The 24,415-nt window shown below is 40.5% G+C and overlaps 2 protein-coding genes across 2 annotated transcripts in view; one reads left to right on the top strand and one right to left on the bottom strand.

Annotated features, from left to right (window-relative positions):
* Positions 1-5,119, bottom strand: part of uxs1 (UDP-glucuronate decarboxylase 1) — a 114,601-nt gene extending 109,482 nt beyond the window's left edge. Inside the window, exons 1-3 of the mRNA XM_061879286.1 lie at positions 4,375-5,119; positions 1,331-1,358; positions 1,165-1,213 (exon numbers count right to left, since the gene is read on the bottom strand). Of these exons, the coding sequence (XP_061735270.1) occupies positions 1,165-1,213; positions 1,331-1,358; positions 4,375-4,462 (165 nt within the window). The 5' untranslated portion in view covers positions 4,463-5,119. The remainder of the gene's footprint in view (positions 1-1,164; positions 1,214-1,330; positions 1,359-4,374) is intronic.
* Positions 5,120-23,440: 18,321 nt separating this feature from the next.
* The window catches only part of tmtops2b (teleost multiple tissue opsin 2b), a 122,348-nt gene continuing 121,373 nt past the window's right edge, over positions 23,441-24,415 (top strand). Inside the window, exon 1 of the mRNA XM_061879285.1 lies at positions 23,441-23,931. Within this exon, the coding sequence (XP_061735269.1) occupies positions 23,571-23,931 (361 nt within the window). The 5' untranslated portion in view covers positions 23,441-23,570. The remainder of the gene's footprint in view (positions 23,932-24,415) is intronic.

The following is a 24,415-nucleotide window of genomic DNA, read 5'->3' as shown; positions in this document are numbered from 1 at the left end:
CAAAATAAATAAAAATAGCATCAGACTTTTGACCTTTTCCGGAGGCTACATTACATTGTCTTACGTTATTGTGTTCTTATTTTTAAGGATTGGCGACTTTAATCATGCCGTGGCAGTGTGCCACAATTGGTTACCTTAAGAGGAAATCCTGGAATACATCGTCATCATGGCCAAATGTTTCAAGCAATTGTTCAACTCAAAGTTTTGCCTTGGAATTACACCAAATGGGGCGGTATAGCTCGGTTGGTATAGCTCGATTGGTAGAGTGGCCGTGCCAGCAACTTGAGGGTTGCAGGTTCGATTCCCGCTTCAGCCATCCTAGTCACTGTCGTTGTGTCCTTGGGCAAGACACTTTACCCACCTGCTCCCAGTGCCACCAACACTGGTTTAAATGTAACTTAGATATTGGGTTTCACTATGTAAAGTGCTTTGAGTCACTTGAGAAAAGCGCTATATAAATATAAATCACTCACACACTCACAAATCTGCCCGTAGTCTTTGTCAAAATGTCAAAACACCAGCAGGTAGAGCTAATTAGTCAATGATGTTAAATGACAGCCGTTAACATCTGGTGCACTGACTTGAAGCAGTTTGTGCTTTCTAGCAGCATTCCCATACGTACGATAACTATCGTATTTTCATAATAGAATCACCCAATGTATAAAGTTATGGTCAAAATACGACAATTTTATGCTTCTGATTTGATAATCTCTCATTCACTATCTGGCAACAATGCCTGCCATTTTCCTGTACAGTGACCGACAGGGGCAACAAACGCACAGCAACGTCCTAAGACTCCAAACACACCAAAAACCTACAAACACCATAAAACACATGCAACAGGGAAATACTAAAAGTTAAAACAAATACACACAAAGCCCCAAAACACATACATGAAGGAAAACTGCAAGAAGCCAGTTAGCCAGGCAACCAGCACTTAGCTGAGGGATATCTGTCTTTAAAGACATGAGTAGGATGCCCAGAAGAAGGAAGGCAGAAGGAAAAGGTATATTGTTCTTTCCATCTCTGATAAACACTTGGTCGAGCCAGGGATTAGAAACATGAAGCAATTGTAATTTAAGTATTCACTGGATTTTTTTTGTTAATACCATTATGCAGATATTGGTAAAAAAAAATAAAAAAATGCTGAGTTATACAACTTACTTCATTGATCCTCTGCTCAATCTTCACCTCTTTGTGTTCTTGTATGGATCTACGAGAAGGATTAATCAATGATAAGCATACCAGAAAGAACTGGAATATTGGCTGCAGCCAGAATTCAAAGCAGAATAAATATTAAAAAATAAAGGGATACATTAAATATCTGTACCTCATGTTTGTATACGTTCCCCAGACAGCTGAAAGAGAGAACAAGAGAGAAGGTAAATTTTTAGCCTTTTTTTATTTTTTAAACAGATTAAAAAAACATTTTTCAATCAAGAGGAGAACAGATTTTGAGTGTTTAATCTCAGATGCGTCCCAAAGGAGTTCTTTGGAAGGAGCCTTTGTGAAGCACAAGTGGTGTTATCACTTGGAATCTCTTCTTAAATATTGGTAATAGTTTATCGAACATGTTACAGTATGTACATCACTTATTTACAGATTTACATTCCAACTTGTTCGAAAAGGAGTAGGAACAAGCAGAGGTTATTAAATTCTTCTCTATTTTTAATTTGAAACAATTTCCTAGGAATTTCTAGCATATTTGTTCACTTTTTGCCTCATTCTGTAACACAAACAAATAATTATTTATAAAGTTCACATGAATAAACAGAAAGTTGTGGTTCACATAATTGGCTTAACTATGTGAAAGATGATCAATTATGTCTAATTTTTTTTTTTTTATTCATGAGGTTATTGACTTATCGGGTGTGGTTTCATTTTGTGCAACAGCAGATGCTGATGTGTGCGCATTATAACGCACAAGCGATATATATATATATATATATATATATATATATTTTTTTTTTTTTTTTTAAATCATTCATATCATTTGTGTAAATGTGTACTGTAAACACTATATTGATGAACAGAGCTGTGAAAATGTGCGACAAAGCAAGTTGTGTTTGCTTTTTTAGGCTTCTGAGTGGCCCAAAAGTGTAAGTTTAATGTGTGGATTGACATTATTTTAACACTGGAGTGGGGGAAATGTGCATTTAAAAAATATGTGCATTCATGTGGACATTGTCTTGTTTGTGACGCAGGAGAGTGATACACACATCTTATTTGTGACCTTATTAAAGTGGTATGGCACACACTTCACAATCCTATCCTATATCAGGGGTATCAAACTTGTATTAGATCAGGTGCCACATGGACAAAAATATAATCCCAAGTGGATAAAAACTGGTAAAATCACGGCACAATAACTTAAAAATAAAGACAACTTCAGATTGTTTTCTTTGTTTAAAATTAGAACAAGCACATTCTGAAGTTGTACAAATCATGTTTTTGTTTTTTTACACTTACATGTTGCGGTTAAGAGTATTCTACCTTTATTTGTCATTATTTATACTTTCTGAATAAATTATGTGATAATGTTCCTCAGTCAACTCATTGGTGTTAATTTTCAATCAATCAAGATTAAAAAAAATACATAAAAATCAAATTACAGTATGTTATTTATGTAGTTTAATCATTTTCTTCGACTGATGTACTAACGTCATGTGGTTTATTTTGTACATATGTAGCATCATCTACTAAGATACAAAGAATTGCTATTTGAGTTTGAGTCTATTTCGAACAAGCAAGCATTCAACATTTCGCCATCCAGTGGACACATTTAGAACAGCTGTTTTTTCATTCAAAAATGTCAAGTTAATTTTTATACTTAGCAAACATCCCGCGGGCCAGACAAAACCTGTTCGCGGGCCTGATCCGGCCCTCGGGCCGTACATTTGACACCCCTGAGATAGTGAAATCATCACTTTTTGTGCGCAAAGAGCAATTCCAACCAGGTCTAGAACAGGAAATAAAACCTTTTGTGAAAGTGGAATACACTTTGGTATCATGGCTGCTCAGTACAATATGGAAATTATTTGATGAGTTTTACTTCATTTAAGTTTTATTGTAAGCTTAATTCTAACACGTGTGATAGCTAAAGCTGCATGTGGCCCACTGTCCGCTCACTGAAAAGGCCTAGAATACAGGAAACAATAACACGTTACACAGCCTTATACCAAAGTAAGATAGTAGAACTATATTTTCTGCATGTCCATAATGCCCATTTGAATTGGATAAACAGTTAAGAGCCACGGTACATAATCAAATTAGCATGCAAAAACAAAACAGCCTACAGGACTCACTTGTTAAGTAGACCTGAAGGAACATATTTTCTACGGGGAATGCCAGCAATCCGTGCAGCACCAGTAGCCAAGCATTTTCATTTACCTTGAGTTCTAACCAGAAACTTTGCAATGATTTTGGGGCAATCAAACCTTAAAAGGCGTCCTCATAGTAATAGCTACAAGTCTTTCATACCACTTCTAGCCAGTTTTGCAACATGTCATTATGGGAGTACGCCCAAACGAATATGAATGGCATTTTATAAATTATAAATGTAATGTGCAACAAAGCTTCTGTATTGTTATCTTATTTAGCTAAGCCAATGGATCAAACTAAAAGGAACATATTCTAGTTTATGCCATTGCAAACTTTTGTTCTCGGTGTGGGACTGTGTGACAAGGAGTGGCACTTTTGTGACCTCTGCGGTGCTTTTTGTGGACTTCTGGATCTGCCTCCCGGGAGCCTTTTGGCCATGGAAACCAGCTGCTGGGTCTCTGCCACACCGGAGTCTGTTTGGAGGGACTGGAGGAGATGGGACAGGGCTGCGGAGCCAGCACTGAGCGCCGGGACGGAGAGGCTTCGCGGTGTCTTGGCTGGGTGAGCAGGTGTCGGACACTTCAGTCTCCTTGGAGGTATCATCGCTCATCCATGCGGACTGGACACTGGCCGAGAGTTGGTTCGCGGCCGAGAGTTGCTTTGTTGGGTCTGCTCCTGTCTCTGGCCATGCTCTCTCCACCCCAGCGGACGACGGCGTGGAACACCGCAGAGGCCTCCACAGTATATGTTTCTTTTAAGTTTTATTCATAGCTGTATGTAGAAGTGTCTGTTTTTTTTCACAACATACTTTTTACTTGTACTCAAGTAAATATTTGGGTGACTACTCCTTACTTTTACTTGAGTAATACATCTCTAAAGTAACAGTACTCTTACTTGAGTACAATTTCTGGCTAGTCTACATAACTCTGTTTGAAAATGAAAAATATCAAAATGGTTTTAATTTTTCCGTGCGTGGCCCCTAGTGGAACAAGTTTGGACACCCCTGCTTTAGGACACGATTGTCTCCAAAAAAAAAAAGGTAGAAATACTTACATGCCATGTAAGTGATCAAAGCGAGGGCGAAAAGGAGCTTCATTATTCTTCTATTTATTCCTGATATCAGCCAGACGATCCGCTTCATCCTCCGCTAAAAGCAAGCAGGACCAGGGGGAGCAACAAGCCTATATCCAGGTGCAACTATAGCATCTTGGCTGGCAAAGTTCGGATCGAAATAACGAGGATATATCGCTACAAATACGCAATACAGGGTGACTGTGTGGGTGTCAATTAATATATATGTATGTATATATATATGTGAATATAATGGATATAGGAATATAACCGCTGGTGCTGCTGCTACGTCATCGGGAGCAGTTTACGTGGCTAAAGGGGTAGCACACGCAGGTAACATCTGTGCTCAAGTCGCCGCACTATAACATGTCATATTTGCCCGATTTTTATTTGAGCCATTATCTTTCTTTCTAGTCGCTTTGCTATAAAGACAATTCAAGGATCCCTGTTGTATTTGCAGAGTGAATTGACGCCAGAGTCCAGCGAAAACCCACACACTGACAAGCATAACAGGCTGGCCAGCTATTCACATACTTGCACGGCAAGCTAACTGGTGACAAAACCAAAGTGTCGCCATTGATATCCAAACAAAAAAAAAAACACGGGCCCTGCCTGCGAGTTAAATGCGCGTTCGCGGTGTAAAATGTGGATCAATTCCTCCGTGTAACTTTGTCGAGTGGAGCATGTCTTCTTCCTGTACTGGTGTCTTTTCTTCTTCGACGGCGGGGTTTTATTGCCGGCTAACTATGAATTGGTGTAACACTGCCATCTTTGGTAGCAAGGTTACACTACAACAGTTGTAAGCACAATACCATCCATCCCTCCATCCATCCATTTCCTACCGCTTATTCCCTTTTGGGGTCGCGGGGGACGCTGGTGCCTATCTCAGCTACAATCGGGCGGAAGGCGGGGTAAACCCTGGACAAGTCGCCACCTTATTGCAGAGCCAACACCGATAGACAGACAACACTCGCACTCACATTCACACACTTTGGCAAATTTAGTGTTACCAATCAACCATGGCGCGCAATTTGCAAAATGCGCAACCGTCCATCCATCCATTTTCTACCGCTTATTCCCTTTTGACGTTGCGGGGGGGGGGCTGGCGCCTATCTCAGCTACAATCGGGCGGAAGGCGGTGTACACCCTGGACAAGTCGCCACCTCATCGCAGGGCCAACACAGATAGACAGACAACATTCACACATTTGGGCCAATTTAGTGTTGCCAATCAACCTATCCCCAGCTGCATGTCTTTAGAAGTGGAAGGAAGCCGGAGTACCCGGAGGGAACCCACGCATGCAGGACCTTCGTATTGTGAGGCAAACGCACTAACCCCTCTGCCACCGTGAAGCCCAATGCAACCGCATTTTGCAAATTTAAAGGCCTACTGAATGCCACTACTACCGACCACGCAGTCTGATAGTTTATATATCAATGATGAAGTATTAACATTGCAACACATGCCAATACGGCCTGGTTAGTTTACTAAATTGCAATTTTAAATTTTGCGCCGAAAAATCCTGCTGAAACATCTACTATGCAAAGCTAAAGCTATTTATTAACGACACCCAGAAACGCCGCCGGCTTCTCTGGGCCCGAGCTCAGCTAAGATGGACTGCTGCAAAGTGGGAAAGTGTTCTGTGGTCTGACGAGTCCAGATTTCAAATTGTTTTCTGGACACTGTGAACGTCGTGTCCTCCGGACCAAAGAGGAAAAGAACCATCAGGACTGTTCTAGGTACAAAGTTGAAAAGCCAGCATCTATGATGGTATGGGGGGGTGCATTAGTGCCCAAAGCATGGGCAACTTACACATCTGTGAAGGCACCATTAATGCTGAAAGGTACAAACAGGTTTTGGAACAACATATGTTGCCATCCAAGCAACGTTATCATGGACATCCTTGCTTATTTCAGCAAGACAATGCCAAGTCACTTGTTACAACAATGTGGCTTCATAGTAAAAGAGTGCGGGTAGTAGACTGGCTTGCGTGTAGTCCAGACCTGTCTCCCATTGAAAATGTGTGGCGCATTATGAAGCGTAAAATACCACAACAGAGACCTCGGACTGTTGAACAACTTAAGCTGTACATAAAACAAGAACGGGAAAGAATTCCACCTGAAAAGCTTAAAAAATGTATCCCCTTAGTTCCCAAAGGTTTATTGAGTGTTTTTAAAAGAAAAGGTGATGAAACACAGTGGTGAACATGCCTTTTCCCAATTACTTTGGCACATGTTGCAGCCATGAAATTCTAAGTTAAATATTTTTTGCAAAAAAAAATAAAATAAAGTTTATGAGTTCGAACATCAAATATATTGTCTTTGTAGCATATTCAACTGAATATGGGTTGAAAATGATTTGCAAATCATTGTATTCCGTTTATATTTACATTTAACACAATATACCAACTCATGGAAACGGGGTTTGTACATACAGTATATACACACATACATACATTCTGTACATACATATAACAGCTATGCTTTGTTATGCATGTAATTTTGTTGTCTGTGTACTGAAAAGTGACCAGAAGACAGGAAACGTTCTCATATTTAGCCTAAAGATCTTCCATGCATCCATTTTCTACCGGTTGTCCCTTTTAAGTTCGCGGGGGGTGCTGGAGCCTATTTCAGCTGCATTTAGGCGGAATGCGGTGTGCACCCTGGACAAGTCGCCACCTCATCACAGGGCCAACACAGATAGACAGACTACATTCACACTAACATTCACACACTAGGACCAATTTAGTGTTCTCAATTAACCTATCCACAGGTGCATGTCTTTGGCAGTGGGAGGAAGCCGGAGTACTCGGAGGGAACCCACGCAGACACGGGGAGAACATGCAAACTCCACACAGAAAGATCCCGAGCCCAGGATCGAACCCAAGACCTTCGTATTGTGAGGCACACGCACAAACCTCTAAAGATCATATAAAATTAAATTAGAGATCAATTAAATTAAGGGTTGTTTTTGTTATTTTTTGTTATCAGAATGGGATAATCTCTCTGAAAGTTCTAGACTTCTGTGTTCATACCATTGTTATATTGATGTGAATAATGGCACTCTTCTGAAAGCAAAAACAGTAGTCAGAAACCCACTATAGGTTTCACACCGTAATGCAAAAACACAAGTCCTTGATAAGACAGGAGTACTATGCAGTTTTTTTAGAACCTACTGTGCAAACAGTTGTCAAAGATTATATATTGTAACGGTACAGTGGGAGAAGGAGACGGCATGGAGACAGTGATGTCGTTAGCGTGCAGCGTGTTTATTGAAATAAACAGATGTTTGTGAAGTGTGTAATTTATCCAAAAGGAATAAAGTGTGACTATGTGTAGTAAGTATCTGAGGGGTGTTACCAGATGGTGTTGAAGGTGCGTGTTGAGATCGAGGCAGAAGTCCAGATAGGGTAAGGCAGGCTCAAAGGTCCAGAGACAGGCAAAAGGTCAAGGGCTGGAGTGAGGCGTCGTGGTCAAAGGGCAGGCGTGAGGTTGAGATCCAAGGAGGCAGCTGAGAGTCCACAGGGATCCGGGGAGACGAGACACACAGCTCAAAACTGGGCATGGATGACGGGTTGCTGGATGACCACACAAAACGAGACACAGCGAGCACCACTGGGAAAAAACACAAAGAGCGAGGAAGCACATGGGCAAGGAAAGCTGGAGGTATATGAGGCTTACTGTACATGTACAAGTAGCTACGTTCTGGCACTGCAACGCAAGACACGCTGGTTTATGAAGGCAGGTCTCTCATCACCGTCAGGTGTGTTGATTGCAGAGCGGTTGCAGCTGCGCGGAGGCGCGACCGCAGCCAGAGAGGAACACCCGTCGGCGTGTCCCGAGGTGCGCTCAATAGAGAGGCCGCATGCCGTAACGTCTACAGCAGTGGTTCTCAAATGTTTTGCACCAAGTACCATCTAATAAAACACTTGGCTGTCCATGTACCACCTTTATAACCAACATTAAAGTGAAGTAGATAGTAGTAGTTTTATTTCACATACATATTCAATATTTTTGGCCTCTGTAACATTCCACACAGTTTGATCAGTAACACTGTTTGAATATTGGAAAACAAAAGCACAAATCACTTAATAAAGTGATTATTTTGCATACCACTATAGATGGCGCCTGCGTACCACTAGTGGCACCCGTATCAGAGTTTGAGAATCACTGTTCTACAGTATATGACAAGCGCACACTGTTGCATTTACGGACCTATTGCAAAAACAGTAGTCAAAGACTCACTACAGGACAGGACAACTGCTGTTTTTAGTATATCTACTCCATAAAAAAACAAGTAAAAAAATCCTCCATAAGATGGGAGTACTTATGTTTTTTTAACCTACTAAGAAAACAGTTATCAAAGATCCTCTATATAATAATGGCACACAGACATATTGCCAAAACTAGTCAAAGACCCACTACAGGGCTGGACCACTGCTGTTTTTATGATTGTGCTGGAAAAATAAGAGTCACAAATCCTGTGTGAGTACTCTGTTTTTCATGGATCTATACTGCAAAAAATTTTGTAAAAGATCCTAAATATGACAGAGGCACGCTGCTATTTTTAAGGCCCACCGTAAAAACACTAGTCACATACATTCTAAATAACAAAACCAGTCGGCTGTTTTTATGAACCTGCTACAAAACCGCATGTCAGAAATCTAAATATATGACTACTGCTGTTTTTAGGAATCTACTGCATGCAAAAAAAGCTAATCAATGAGATTCTACATGCGGGAATACACTGCTATTTTTAGGTACCTACTGCCAAAATGCTAGTGAAACATTCTATACATGACAGACAAGTCTGCTGATTTTAGGAATCTGCTGCAAAAACAACAGTTAAATGTATATAGCCGTTAATCACAAATGTCTCAAAGGGATGCATAAGCCACAACGACATCCTTGGCTCAGATCCCACATCGGGGCAACAGAAAAACTCAACCCAATGACATACAATGAGAAACCTTGGAGGGGACTGCAGATGTGGGTACCCCCCTGGGCAACCGGTGCAATGCATGTCGAGTGGATCTAATTAATAGTGTGAGAGTCCAGTCCATCGTGGGGCGAGCAGGGGATCATATTGAGTGGAGACAAGTCAGCAGCGCAGAGACGTCCCGAACTGATGCACAGAGAAGTGGTGCACCCCGGGTCCCGACTTTGAACAGCTAGCGCCTCATCTGTGGTCACCTGATAACCTCTCCACGCAGTAGAAGGGGGAAGAGCAAAAAAGAGACGGTGGATCAACTGGTCTAAAAGGGGGTCTATTTAAAGGCTAGAGTATAGAAATTTTTTTCAAGATGGGACTTAAATGCTTCCACTGAGGTAGCAGACAGAAGTTCTCTTGTGTTTTGAAAAACCTACTGCAAAAACAATTGTCAAAAATCTTCTATATAACAAGGACACGCTGTAGTTTTTAAGTATGACAGTGAGATGCTGCTGTTCTTAAAACCGTAATAAAATACCCTCTAATCTGCTATTTTTAGGAATTTGTGGCAAAACACAGGGCATTAAATTATCCTATTCATGAAATAGTATTCTACATTTTATTAACCTACTGTAGAAGCATTAATCAACAATTGTTAAATAAACTGTCAATAAAACTTAAGTCCAAATGAAAATACAGCTTCACCACTTTCGTCATGTTTGCACTTCCGAAACGTCTTTATGACTTAGCTTACAGTTTTTTTTTACAATTGCTTACACACTACATTTTACATTTTCACACAGTCTATGGCGGTTACGTCATCATTCCGCGACGTTTTCAACAAGAAACTCCCGGGAAATTTAAAATTCCATTTTAGTCAACTAAAAAGGCCGTATTGGCATGTGTTGCAATGTTAATATTTCATCATTGATATATAAACTATCAGACTGTGTGGTGGGTAGTAGTGGGTTTCAATAGGCATTTAATTTATATTGCATGTCATTGTTGACTACTGTGATATGTTACTTTACCTGACTGTGGTAAAAAGTAATAATTTCAGTTTGCAGTATCATTATTGAGCACTTCTGGAAAAGATTACAGGATATTTTTACTTTCTTCAAAGTAAACAATGGCGATTGCTATGGATTTGCCAATATATTTTGTCAAGTTACAGCAATCATTCATCACATATGCTAAAAAGGTTGGGCAAAATGCCCCAAACATGTGATTTCCTATAGTAAATTAGGGTTGTGGAGAGGCAGAGCCGGCGAACATGCAACGCAAGGGCGACACAGAGAAGACGGAGACGACGACCGAGCGGAGAGGCGGGGCGTGCCGGGAGCGACGCCACAATCAAATTCAGGTATGTGGATCGCGCACCGGTGCACAATCAACTTATCTCCTCTCAATGTATAAAAGGGGAGAAGGAGGAGAGAACAGAAAAAAGGTGTTGGAGAGTCCGCGGCACATGCAGCGCAAGAGCAACAAGGAGAAGACGGCGACCGAAGAGCAAGCTGAAAAGCAACCCGGCAAAAGACTTGATTTATTGAAAAATAAACAAGAGTCAAACCTGTTCGAGCGAGATGTCCTTCCTTGGTGGTCAGTGGAACCCGCACGACAGCAAGCAACCGACACAAGGGGTTTTTACAAATGTGTTTTTGTATTTATCATTGTTCTGGGTAACTCACTCTAATAGTGTCTTATCATTTGAAGTCTGTGTGGAGTGAGATGACAATAAAACTGCATTTTTACAAATGCTTGCTTTATTTTGATGAATGGGCGTATGTTTTGAATCGAAGTGTGTCATTTTGCAAATAATCTAGGAATTAAGAAAATTGGGGCTTCACGGTGGCAGAGGGGTTAGTGCGTCTGCCTCACAATACGAAGTTCCTGCAGTCCTGGGTTCAAATCCAGGCTCGGGATCTTTCTGTGTGGAGTTTGCATGTTCTCCCCGTGAATGCGTGGGTTCCCTCCGGGTACTCCGGCTTCCTCCCACCTCCAAAGACATGCACCTGGGGATAGGTTAATTGGCAACACTAAAATTGGCCCTAGTGTGTGAATGTGAGTGTGAATGTTGTCTGTCTATCTGTGTTGGCCCTGCGATGAGGTGGCGACTTGTCCAGGGTGTACCCTGCCTTCCGCCCGATTGTAGCTGAGATAGGCGCCAGCGCCCCCCGCGACCCCGAAAGGGAATAAGCGGTAGAAAATGGATGGATGGAATGTTGAGTTTGGAAAAGTGTGTAAATCCTTCTGAAAAAAGATACATTTAGTAAAATTGTGTGTAAGCAAATGGAAAAAACTAATACTTATTGTGTTTGTTGGCGATTGTCATTACTGCCAAAAGGTGTATTACAACTGAGTAATGCTGTGGACCATACGAACCATAGCTGAGAAACATATTTTTTGTGGCCCTCTAGAAACACTGCTCTATATAACAGAAGAAATGCTGCGTTTAGGGATCTACTGTCATGCAAAACACTGCTCAAATATCTTTTATAAGACATGGTCTGTTCATAGAAATCTACTGCAGAAACACAAGTCAAAGATCTTCTGTTTAACAGGAGTAGTTTGTAATTTTGATTGAGTGAATTCCTAGTAGGTTATTGTTGATGAGCGATGATGAAGCTGAATGGATCATAAAGCAATTGAACCGAAATGGAGTGCACTACTTGATTTCCATCAGCAGAGGCGCTGTTGCTTCAGTTCCAAGTATTTTGCTGTCAAGATGGGAATGATGGAAAATTTAGGTCGTGTACATCTACGCTGACACAATTTCAGGTAGCAACATTCTGATTAGTTCAGAAAGATATGTGTCATGATCCGCTGCTCGGATCATGTCATATTCATTTTTTGTTCTGTTTCTTTATTGTATTCTGTTGGTATTTAAATTCTTTAGTTCCTGGTGGCACTTCCTGTTTTGTTCTGTTGCCATTGTTACACATTAGTGTCACCTGCTTTGTAATTACACTCTTTATTTAAGCCTGCATTTTCCGTTTACTAGTTTCTGTTCTATGCAACAGGTGACGACGCTGATTCCCAATTGTGGTAAAGAACTGTTTTTGTACTTGCTAGCTTCCGCGCTATCCTCTATTGGTTCCCTAGCTCGCATGCTAGTGCTTTTAGTTCTTTCTAGCTCACATGCTAGTTCTGTTAGTTTTGCCTTTTGTTCCTAGTACCTGTTTTTCTGTTCTTAGTCTGTTTTGTAGTATAAATAAATCATAATTTCTTACCTTCACGCTGTGTCCAGTCCGACTGCATATTTGAGAGAAAGAACCCGCACCATGATGCTAGCTAACCGTCACATTAGGATGCGAGCAAGAGGAATTTCTCTCGCGGCGGAAATTGAAACATAAAATCAGTTAATTGTGAATTTTTCCCCCAACCCCCCCAAAGACATCTGCTTTAATGATTGTCTGTATGTGCCCCTGTAGAAAAATTATTTAAGTTCTAACCTTTTCTTGCATTTATTGCTCTCAAACCAACTTGAAGTGAGTTTGAGCACTGGAATAGGCTGAGAGGAGGAGAAACATAAAACTTAACTCTTATCTTTGGCTCATGTTTGATGACTTCTGGGAGGAAGCTGTAGTTTAATAGCGGAGATTAATAGTGCTGCCTTGTAGATAACGGCCACTCACCCCTCTAATGATTTATGAAACAGCGGTTAAAAAGAGAACCTACAGAAAGGATGGGAGGAACAGAAACTGGAGCACACGTATGTCTGAATCACCATCACTATTGTAATTAGGTGTGATTTCACGGGTAGAGCATGCGATGCAATTATGAGCAATTAAAGTGAAAATATCAAGGAAATTATGCAGCAGCGGTTAATTAGAGGTCCATTGTACGTGTTCATGTATTTTTTATAACAGTGTATAAGAGAGTAAATTCACATATTCTACAAAAACATGCATTAATTGCTGCAGTGACAGTAGTCCGTCCCGTTTCTTCCTTCACCAAAGAAGTGATGTAATGAGCGACGATAACGCCATCTTTGACTCTTCTATTTTTAGCACGGTGTCATATCATTGGCTGGTAAAAATCCCTGAGATCATTTATTGAACAAGCTATCGGTCTCAGAAGATGTGCGGTAATGGACTGCATGACTGCTGTATATGTCGGGATTGACATGGAAAAGGAAAAAAACAAATCATAAAAAGATGAACCTTGACTTTCGGAAAACAGTAGAAAGTAATTCACTACATCCACCAGCTAACTAAATATTCCAACTGTGGGATGGTACGGTATGGTGTGATATGATATGGTACAGTATGTTAAGAAACGGCACAGTATGGTACAGTACGGTAAGGCACATTGCGGTACGGTGAAGTATGGTATCGTGCTTTAAGGTATAGTATCGTATGGTAAGGTACGACAGTACTGTATGGTACGGTACAGTCAGGTAAGGTATGGTTTGCAACATTATGGTACAGTACGGTAAATTGCGGCACAGTGCGGTATGGTACAGTACTGTAAGGTAAGGTATGGTATGGTACGATGTGGTATGGTACAATATGGAATGGTAAGATACGGTAAGGTACGGTATCATATGATATGGTACAATACAGTATGGTATGGTATGGTATGATACATGAATTGATTAATGTGGACCTCGACTTAAACAAGTTGAAAATGTTTTTCGGGTGTTACCACTTAGTGGTCAATTGTACAGAATATGTGCAATCTACCAATAAAGGTTTTAATCAATCAACCAAAACAGTCGTGGTGCCCAAGACCAGACTTAAGACCAGGGGAGACAGGGCCTTCTCTGTGGTCGGCCCTAAGCTCTGGAACACTCTGCCGCTCCATGTTCAAACTGCTTCCACAGTGGAGTGTTTTAAGTCTCCTCTTAAGACCCACTTTTATTCTTTGGCTTTTAACACTACGTGAGTTGTGTGGTCCTCTGTCCTCTGTTGTCCTCTGTCTTTTTTATACACTTTGATTTTTATTTTACTGTTTTAATTGATTTTACCTTTTAAAATAGTTTTTAATCATTTTTGTTTTTATATTGTTTTTATTGGTTTTATTTTTATTATTTTTTTGTTTTATTCAGTCATTGGTGGAGCATAATATTGTTTTTAACATGGCTGTGCAGCACTTTGGAAACTTTATTGTTGTTTAAATGTGCTATATAAATAAAGTGGATTGGATTGGATTGAAAACAGTATTGTACTATATAGTTTATTTGTTTTAGACTTACTTAAGTTACTGTAAGTGGTTACCTTTGCACAATTAAACATGTCCAAAAAGGAAAATGAATAAACAATGCTTATTTAATCCCACCCCTTCTCCATTCCAAGGATCTATCCTTTATTAACACTTTATCGTTTACACGTCTGTCAACATTTTCTTCAAATTTCTTTTGCTTACGTTTGTCTTTTCAAGTTTTTTCACGTTCTGTGTAAGAAATCAAAAGGAATGTGTTGAAAATATACACCATTGTCAAAGATTGTTTACATACATGACAGGACCGCTCTGCTGTATTTAGGGACCCACTGTAAAAACACATGTCAAACAATGTTCCGTTGTTTTTAGGAATCTGTTAAAAAAAAACGTTATCTGTATATTTTTAACAGTAGCTGTGGAAGTCACTAGGGTTGGGTATCATTTCAATCAATCAATCAATCAATGTTTATTTATATAGCCCTAAATCACCAGTGTCTCAAAGGGCTATCGGTACTTATAAAAATGCTAAGACTATTGTTAAAATATACATTACTATGTTTTAATCGGATGCTATGCATTACAGTAGCTGTGCGGTTGATTACTGTCAACATGACTCTGTATGGTGCCTATAAATAAAACAGACATGACTCACTATTGTTGGCAATGGTAAATACAACTACTTTTGTGCTACTTTAAAAGCACACACACACACACACATGCACACGCTTTCTTATTTGTGCAATTGTGTTGCCTATATACTGAAAAGTAACCAGAGACAGGAAACGTTCTCATACTTAGCCTATGGATCCTATAAAAAGGAAGTTAGAGATCAATTAAGTGTTGTTTTTGTTATGTTTTGTTATCAGAGTGGGAGAATCTCTCTGAAATTTTTAGACTTCTGTGTTAATGCCATTGTTATATTGATGTGAACAATGGCACTCTTCAGTTTTTAAAGGACAGAGCAAAAACTGTAGTCAGAAACCCACTACAAGACAACACATAATGCCTAATCACATAATACAAATGTTTGACCAGCAATTTTCAGCCCTCAAAATTACCAAAAGATCTTAGCTGGTTTTGAGTATCTACTGCACAAAAGTATGTCAAAGATCCTCTATAGAACATAAAAGTTCTGCTCGTTTTCAGAACCTACTGCAAAAAACACTTATCAAAAATCCTCTACTGTAAAAACATTTATCAGTGAGCCTCCATGATCGAACTTATTAGCTTTCATTTTTTTTTACCTACAGCAGAAAGGGTAATTCAGAGATCCTCTACGACCGCAGCACTCCAGGCAATTGATGGTAGAGATCTCATAAATATTCGCCAAAGATCCTCTGCGCAACATGAATATTCGGCTATTTTTTAGAACCTACTGCACAAACACTTGATAAAGATCCTCTATGGTAGGACTTATTTGCTAATTTTTTTAGGACCGACTCTTATCAAAGATCCTCTATGACCACAGCACTCCAGACAATTGATTAAGTTAAGTAAAAGTACCAATGATTGTCACACACACACTAGGTGTGGTAAAATTTGCCCCCTGCATTCGACCCATCCCCTTGTTCACCCCCTGGGAGGTGAGGGGAGTAGTGAGTAGCAGCGGTGGCCGCACCCGGGAATAATTTTTGGTGATTTAACCCCCAATTCCAACCGTTGATGCTGAGTGCCAAGCAGGGTGGTAATTTGTCCCATTTTAATAGTCTTTGGTATGACTCAGCCGGGGTTTGAACTCACAACCTACCGACCTCAGGGCAAACACTCTACTGTAACCATGGTACAAACTTTGTAAATATTTGTCAGAAATCCTCTGTGTAACATGAATATTCTGCTATTTTTTAGAACCTACTGGACAAACACTTGATAGAGCTCTTCTATGATAGGACTTGTTTGCTCTTTTTTTGGACCTACTGCAGAAAACCCTTATCAAAGATCCTCTATGATCGCAGCACTCCATACAGGCAATTCATGGTACAGATCTCATAAATAGTTGTCAAAGATCCTCTGTGTAACATGAATATTCTGCTTCTTCTTTTTTTGACCTACTGCACAAACACTTGATAGATATCCTCTATGATAGGACTTACTTGCTTTTTTTTTAGGACTTACTGCAGAAAACCCTTATCAAAGATCCTCTATGACCGCATCACTCCATACATACAATTGATTACCGGTAAGTTAAGTTAAGGTACCAATGATTGTCACACACACACTAGGTGTGGTGAAATTTGTCCTCTGCATTTGACCCCATCCCCTTGTTCACTCCCTGGGAGGTGAGGGGAGCAGTGAGCAGCAGCGGTGGCCGCGCCCGGGAATCATTTTTGTTGATTGACCCCCAATTCCAACCATTGATGCTGAGTGCCAGTCTTGGGTATGACTTGGCTGAGGTTTGAACTCACAACCTACAGACCTCAGGGGGGACACTCAAACCATGGTACAGATCTCATAAATATTAGTCAAGAATTCCGCCCGAATGCAGCTGAGATAGGCTCCAGCACCGCCCGCGACCCCGAACGGGACAAGCAGTAGTAAATGGATCGATGGATGGATCCTCTGTGTGACGTGAATATTCTGCTATTTTTTATAACCTATTGCACAAACACTTGATAGAGATCTTCTATGATAGGACTTGTTTGCTGTTTTTTAGGACCTACTGCAGAAAATCTTTATCAAAGATCCTCTATGAGCGCAGCACTCCATACAGGCAATTCATGGTACAGATCTCATAAATATTTGTCAAAGATCCTCTGTGAAACATGAAACATGAATATTCTGCTTTTTTTTTTTTTGACCTACTGCACAAACACTTGATAGAGATCGTCTATGATAGGATTTGTTTGCTTTTTTTTAGGACCTGTACTGAAGAAAACCCTTATCAAAGATCCTCTATGACCGCATCACTCCATACAGGCAATTAATGGTAAAAATCTCATGAATATTTGTCAAAGATCCTCTGTGTAACATGTATATTCTGCTTTTTTTTTTTTTTACCTACTGCAAAAACACTTGATAGAAATCCTCTATGATATGACTTATTTGCTTTTTTTTTTTTAGGACCTGCTGCAGAAAACTCTTATAAAAGATCCTCTATGACCGCATAAATATTTGTCAAAGATCCTCTGTGTAACATGAATATTATGCTTTTTTTTTTAGAACCTACTGCACAAACACTTGATAGAGATCCTCTATGATAGGACTTGTTTGCTCTTTTTAGGACCTACTGCAGAAAACCCTTATCAAATATTCTCTATGACAGCATCACTCCATACAGGCAATTCATGGTACAGATCTCACAAATATTTGTGAAAGATTCTCTGTATAACTTGAATATTATGTTGTTTTTTTTTACCCACTGCACAAACACTTGATAGAGATCCTCTATGATAGACCTTGTTTGCTCTTTTTTAGGACCTACTGCAGAAAATCATTATCAAAGAGCCTCTATTACTGCAGCACTCCATACAGGCAATTCATGGTAAAGATCTCATAAATATTTGTCAAAGACTCAAATCACTCGACTGAGACAGCCCTCGCAAAATTGACTAATGATCTATTGCTAACGATGGACTCTGATGCGTCATCTATGTTGCTGCTCCTCGATCTTAGCGCTGCTTTCGATACCGTCGATCATAATATTTTATTAGAGCGTATCAAAACACGAATTGGTATGTCAGACTCAGCCCTGTCATGGTTTAACTCTTATCTTACTGATAGGATGCAGTGCGTCTCCCATAACAGTGTGACCTTGGACTATGTTAAGGTAACGTGTGGAGTTCCCCAGGGTTCGGTCCTTGGCCCTGTACTCTTCAGCATCTACATGCTGCCGCTGGGTGACGTCATACGCAAATACGGTATTAGCTTTCACTGTTATGCTGATGACACCCAACTCTACATGCCCCTAAAGCTGACCAACACGCCGGACTGTAGTCAGTTGGAAGCGTGTCTTAATGAAATTAAACAATGGATGTCCGCTAACTTTTTGCAACTTAATGCCAAAAAAACGGAAATGCTGATTATCGGTCCTGTTAGACACCGACCTCTATTTAATAATACATCTTTAACATTTGACAACCAAATAATAAAACAAGGTGACTCTGTAAAAAATCTGGGTATTATCTTCGACCCAACTCTCTCCTTTGAGTCACACATTAAAAGCGTTACTAAAACGGCCTTCTTTCATCTCCGTAATATTGCTAAAATTCGCTCCATTCTGTCCACTAAAGACGCCGAGATCATTATCCATGCGTTTGTTACGTCTCGTCTCGATTACAGTAACGTATTATTTTCGGATCTCCCCATGTCTAGCATTAAAAGATTACAGCTGGTACAAAATGCGGCTGCTAGACTTTTGACAAGAACAAGAAAGTTTGATCACATTACGCCTGTACTGGCTCACCTGCACTGGCTTCCTGTGCACTTAAGATGTGACTTTAAGGTTTTACTACTTACGTATAAAATACTACACGGTCTAGCTCCAGCCTATCTTGCCGATTGTATTGTACCGTATGTCCCGGCAAGAAATCTGCGTTCAAAAGACTCCGGCTTATTAGTGATTCCCAGAGCCCAAAAAAAGTCTGCGGGCTATAGAGCATTTTCCGTTCGGGCTCCAGTACTCTGGAATGCCCTCCCGGTAACAGTTCGAGATGCTACCTCAGTAGAAGCATTTAAGTCTCACCTTAAAACTCATCTGTATACTCTAGCCTTTAAATAGACCTCCTTTTTAGACCAGTTGATCTGCCGCTTCTTTTCTTTCTCCTATGTCCCCCCCTCCCTTGTGGAGGGGGTCCGGTCCGATGACCATGGATGAAGTACTGGCTGTCCAGAGTCGAGACCCAGGATGGACCGCTCTTCGGGACCCAGGATGGACCGCTCGCCTGTATCGGTTGGGGACATCTCTACGCTGCTGATCCGCTTGAGATGGTTTCCTGTGGACGGGACTCTCGCTGCTGTCTTGGATCCGCTTGAACTGAACTCTCGCGGCTGTGTTGGAGCCACTATTGATTGAACTTTCACAGTATCATGTTAGACCCGCTCGACATCCATTGCTTTCGGTCCCCTAGAGAGGGGGGGTCGCCCACATCTGAGGTCCTCTCCAAGGTTTCTCATAGTCAGCATTGTCACTGGCGTCCCACTGGATGTGAATTCTCTCTGCCCACTGGGTGTGAGTTTTCCTTGCCCTTTTGTGGGTTCTTCCGAGGATGTTGTAGTCGTAATGATTTGTGCAGTCCTTTGAGACATTTGTGATTTGGGGCTATATAAATAAACATTGATTGATTGATTGAAAGATCCTCTGTGTAACATGAATATTATGCTTTTTTGTAGAACCTACTGCACAAACACTTGATAGAGATCCTCTATGATAGGACTTGTTTGCACTTTTTTAGGACCTACTGCAGAAAACCCTTATCAAAGATCCCCTATGACCGCATCACTCCATACAGGCAATTCATGGTAAAGATCTCATAAATATTTGTCAAAAATCCTCTGTGTAACATGAATATTCTGTTTGTTTATTTTTTTAACCTACTGCACAAACACATTTGACAGAGATCCTCTATGATAGGACTTCTTTGCTTTTTTTTTAGGACCTACTGCAGAAAACCCTTATCAAAGATCCTCTATGACCGCAGCACTCCATACAGGCAATTCATGGTACAGATCTGATAAATATTTGTCAAAGATCCTCTGTGTAACATGAATATTCTGTTTGTTTGTTTTTTGACCTACTGCACAGACACTTAAAAGAGATACTCTATGGTAGGACTTATTTGCTTTTTTTTTTTTTTTTAGGACCTACAGCAGAAAACTCTTATCAAAGATCCTCTATGAACGCATCACTCCATACAAGCAATTCATGGTATAGATCTCATAAATATTTGTCAAAATCCTCTGTGTAACATGAATATTCGGCTTTTTTTTTGACCTACTGCACAAACACTTGACAGAGATACTCTATGTTAGGACTTGTTTGCTCTTTTTTAGGACATACTGCAGAAAACCCTTATCAAAGATCCTCATGAACGCATCACTCCATACAGGCAATTCATGGTACAGATCTCATAAATATTTGTCAAAAATCCTCTAACATTAATATTCTGCTATTTTTTAGAACCTACTGCACAAACTCTTGATAGAGATCCTCTATGACAGGACTTATTTGCTTTTTGTTTTAGGACCTACAGCAGAAAACTCTTATCAAAGATCCTCTTTGAACGCATCACTCCATACAGGCAATTCATGGTACAGATCTCATAAATATTTGTCAAAAATCCTCTGTGTAACATGAATATTCTGTTAGATTTTTGACATACTGCACAAACACTTGATAGAGATCCTTTATGATAGGACTTATTTGCTTCTTTTTTTTAGGACCTACTGCATAAAACTCTAATCAAAGATCCTCTATGACCGCAGCGCTCCATACAGGCAGTTTGTGGTACAGATTTCATAAATATTTGTCAAAAATCCTCTGCGTAACATTAATATTCTGCTATTTTTTTAGAACCTACTGCACAAACACTTGATAGTGATCCTCTATGATAGGACTTGTTTGCTCTTTTTAGGACCTACTGCAGAAAACCCTCATCAAAGATCCTCTATGACCGCATCACTCCATACAGGCAGTTCATGGTACAGATCTCATAAATATTTGTCAAAAATCCTCTGTGTAACATGAATATTCTGTTTGTTTGTTTTTTTAACCTACTGCACAAACATATTTGACAGAGATCCTCTATGATAGGACTTATTTGCTTTTTTTTTAGGACCTACTGCAGAAAACCCTTATCAAAGATCCTCTATGACCGCATCAGTCCATACAGGCAATTCATGCAGATCTCATAAATCTTTGTCAAAAATCCTCTGTGTAGCATGAATATTCGGCTTTTTTTTTACCTACTGTACAAACACTTGATAGAGATACTCTATGATAGGACTTGTTTCTCTTTTTTAGGACCTGTACTGCAGAAAACCCTTATCAAAGATCCTCTATGACCGCATCACTCCATACAAGCAATTCATGGTACAGATTTCATAAATATTCATCAAAAATCCTCTGTGTAACATGAATATTCTGCTTTTTTTCTGACCTACTGCACAAACACTTGATAGAGATCCTCTATGATAGGACTTATTTGCTTTTTTTTTTTAGGACCTACTGCAGAAAACCCTCATCAAAGATCGTCTATGACCGCATCACTCCATACAGGCAGTTCATGGTACAGATCTCATAAATATTTGTCAAAAATCCTCTGTGTAACATGAATATTCAGATTTTTTTTTTTAACCTACTGCACAAACACTTGATAGAGATCTTCTATGATAGGACTTGTTTGCTCTTTTTTAGGACCTACTGCAGAAAACCCTTATCAAAGATCCTCTATGACCGCATCACTCCATACAGGCAATTCATGCAGATCTCATAAATCTTTGTCAAAAATCCTCTGTGTAGCATGAATATTCGGCTTTTTTTTTTTACCTACTGTACAAACACTTGATAGAGATACTCTATGATAGGACTTGTTTCTCTTTTTTAGGACCTGTACTGCAGAAAACCCTTATCAAAGATCCTCTATGACCGCATCACTCCATACAGGCAATTAATGGTAAAGATCTCATGAATATTTGTCAAAGATCCTCTGTGTAACATGAATATTCTGCTATTTTTTAGAACCTACTGCACAAAAACTTGATAGAGACCCTCTATGATGGGACTTGTTTGCTCTTTTTTAGGACCTACTGCAGAAAACCCTTGTCAAAGATCCTCTATGACCGCATCACTCCATAAAGGCAATTAATGGTAAAGAGCTCATGAATATTTGTCAAAGATCCTCTGTGTAACATGAATGTTCTGCTATTTTTTAGAACGTACTGCACAAAAACTTGATAGAGACCCTCTATGATAGGACTTGTTTGCTCTTTTTTGGGACCTACTGCAGAAAACCCTTGTCAAAGATCCTCTATGACCGCAGCACTGCATACAGGCAATTCATGGTATAGATTAGGGGTAGGGAACCTATGGCTCTAGAGCCAGATGTGGCTCTTTTGATGACTGCATCTGGCTCTCAGGTAAATCTTTGCTGACATTGCTTAACACGATAAGTAATGAATAATTCTGCTGGTAGTCACAGTGTCAAAAATAACGTTCAAAATATAAAACATTCTCATGCATTTTAATCCGTCCATCTGGTTTCTACTGCACCTGTTCAAGAAGTCGCATTAATGGTAAGAAGTATTTTATTTATTGTTGGTTCGCTTCAGAATAACGATGTTATGTGGGAGAATGGGCGTGCGCAACCCGAGGATCCCTGGTTCAAATCCCACCTAGTACCAACTTAGTCACGTCCGTTGTGTCCTGAGCAAGACACTTCACCCTTGCTTCTGATGGATGCTGGTTGGCGCCTTGCATGGCAGCTCCCTCCATCAGTGTGTGAATGTGTGTGTGAATGGGTAAATGTGGAAGTAGTGTCAAAGCGCTTTGAGTACCTTGAAGGTAGAAAAGCGCTATTCAAGTACAACCCATTTAATAAGAGTCTTATTTTATTATACTCTAAAAATGTTGGTTTTACTTCAAAATGCACGCATTTAGTTGTGTTCAGTCTTAAAAAAAATATTATATGGCTCTCACGGAAGTACTTTTTAAAATATTTGGCTTGTATGGCTCTTTCAGCCAAAAAGGTTCCCGACCCCTGGTATAGATCTTGTCCTATATGTTCTATAAATATACATAATGATGTACCTTCAGACAGTATGAGTAATGTCCTATAACCTAAAATACATCCGAAGAACGTAAGAGGTAAAAAATAAATATATATATATGCAAATGAGGAGACCTCTCCTTTCCTCTGGTTGGCTCCTGCGTTTTAGATGCGTGGATGACGTCAGCAAAGCCGCTTTAAAACAAGATGCTGGACCTCGCAGGGAGCCGCACTCTCGCCCCACTGTGCGTGGATTACATGGACGCAGAAGATGGGGAGCAGGAGGAGTAACAGGTGTGCGTGCATATGGGATTTAAGAAGATTGTGAACTTCTCCATCCCCCCCAAAAAGTGCACCAGATAAGCGGTTATACGCACGGAGCTCAGGATGTTCTCCGGCCAGGCGGCGCTCAATTTCAGCCTCAACCTGAGCGCCGAGCTGGAGCTTTTGCTGGAGGAGGAGGAGGAGGAGGAGGCTCGCCTGTCGCCCACCGGCTTCGTCGTGCTGTCCGTGGTGCTGGGCTTCATCATGACCTTTGGCTTCCTCAACAACCTGGTGGTGCTGCTGCTCTTCTGCAAGTTCAAGAAGCTGCGCACGCCCGTCAACATGATGCTGCTCAACATCAGCGTCAGCGACATGCTGGTGTGCGTCTTCGGCACCACGCTCAGCTTCGCCTCCAGCATCCGGGGACGCTGGCTGCTCGGCCGCAGCGGCTGCAACTGGTACGGCTTCATCAACTCCTGCTTCGGTAAGACTTCATGGATACTTCGTCGGGTGCGCCGGCAGCCGCTGAAATGTTCCAAAAGTTTTAACTTCGACCAGAATTAATAGACTGGGCACTTTGCGTCTTCAAGGCTTAACGCAGAGGTGTCAAGCTCATTTTACATGCAGAAAATCCACTCCCATGTGGGCTGGACAGGTAAAATCATGGCACGATAACTTGAAAATAAAGACAACTTCAGATATATATATTTTTTGTTTAAAAATAGAACAGGCACATTCTGAAAATGTACAAATCATGTTTTTTTCACACTTATGTTGCAGTTAAATGTATTCTATTTTCATCAACTCCTGCTTCAGTAAGACTTCATGGCCACTTTGTCAGGTGCGCCGCCATCGAAAGTGTGCTGTCAGCCTCTCAAATGTTCCCGAAGTATTAACTTCAACGGCGTGGCGCAGTGGGAGAGTGGCCGCGCGCAACCCGAGGGTCACCGGTTCAAATCCCACCCAGA

The sequence above is a fragment of the Nerophis ophidion genome, linkage group LG19, assembly GCF_033978795.1.
Source record: "Nerophis ophidion isolate RoL-2023_Sa linkage group LG19, RoL_Noph_v1.0, whole genome shotgun sequence".
In the NCBI taxonomy this organism is placed as follows: domain Eukaryota; kingdom Metazoa; phylum Chordata; class Actinopteri; order Syngnathiformes; family Syngnathidae; genus Nerophis; species Nerophis ophidion.
The sequence above is the reverse complement of the archived record's forward strand: the minus strand, read 5'-3'. Positions and strand labels throughout refer to the sequence as shown.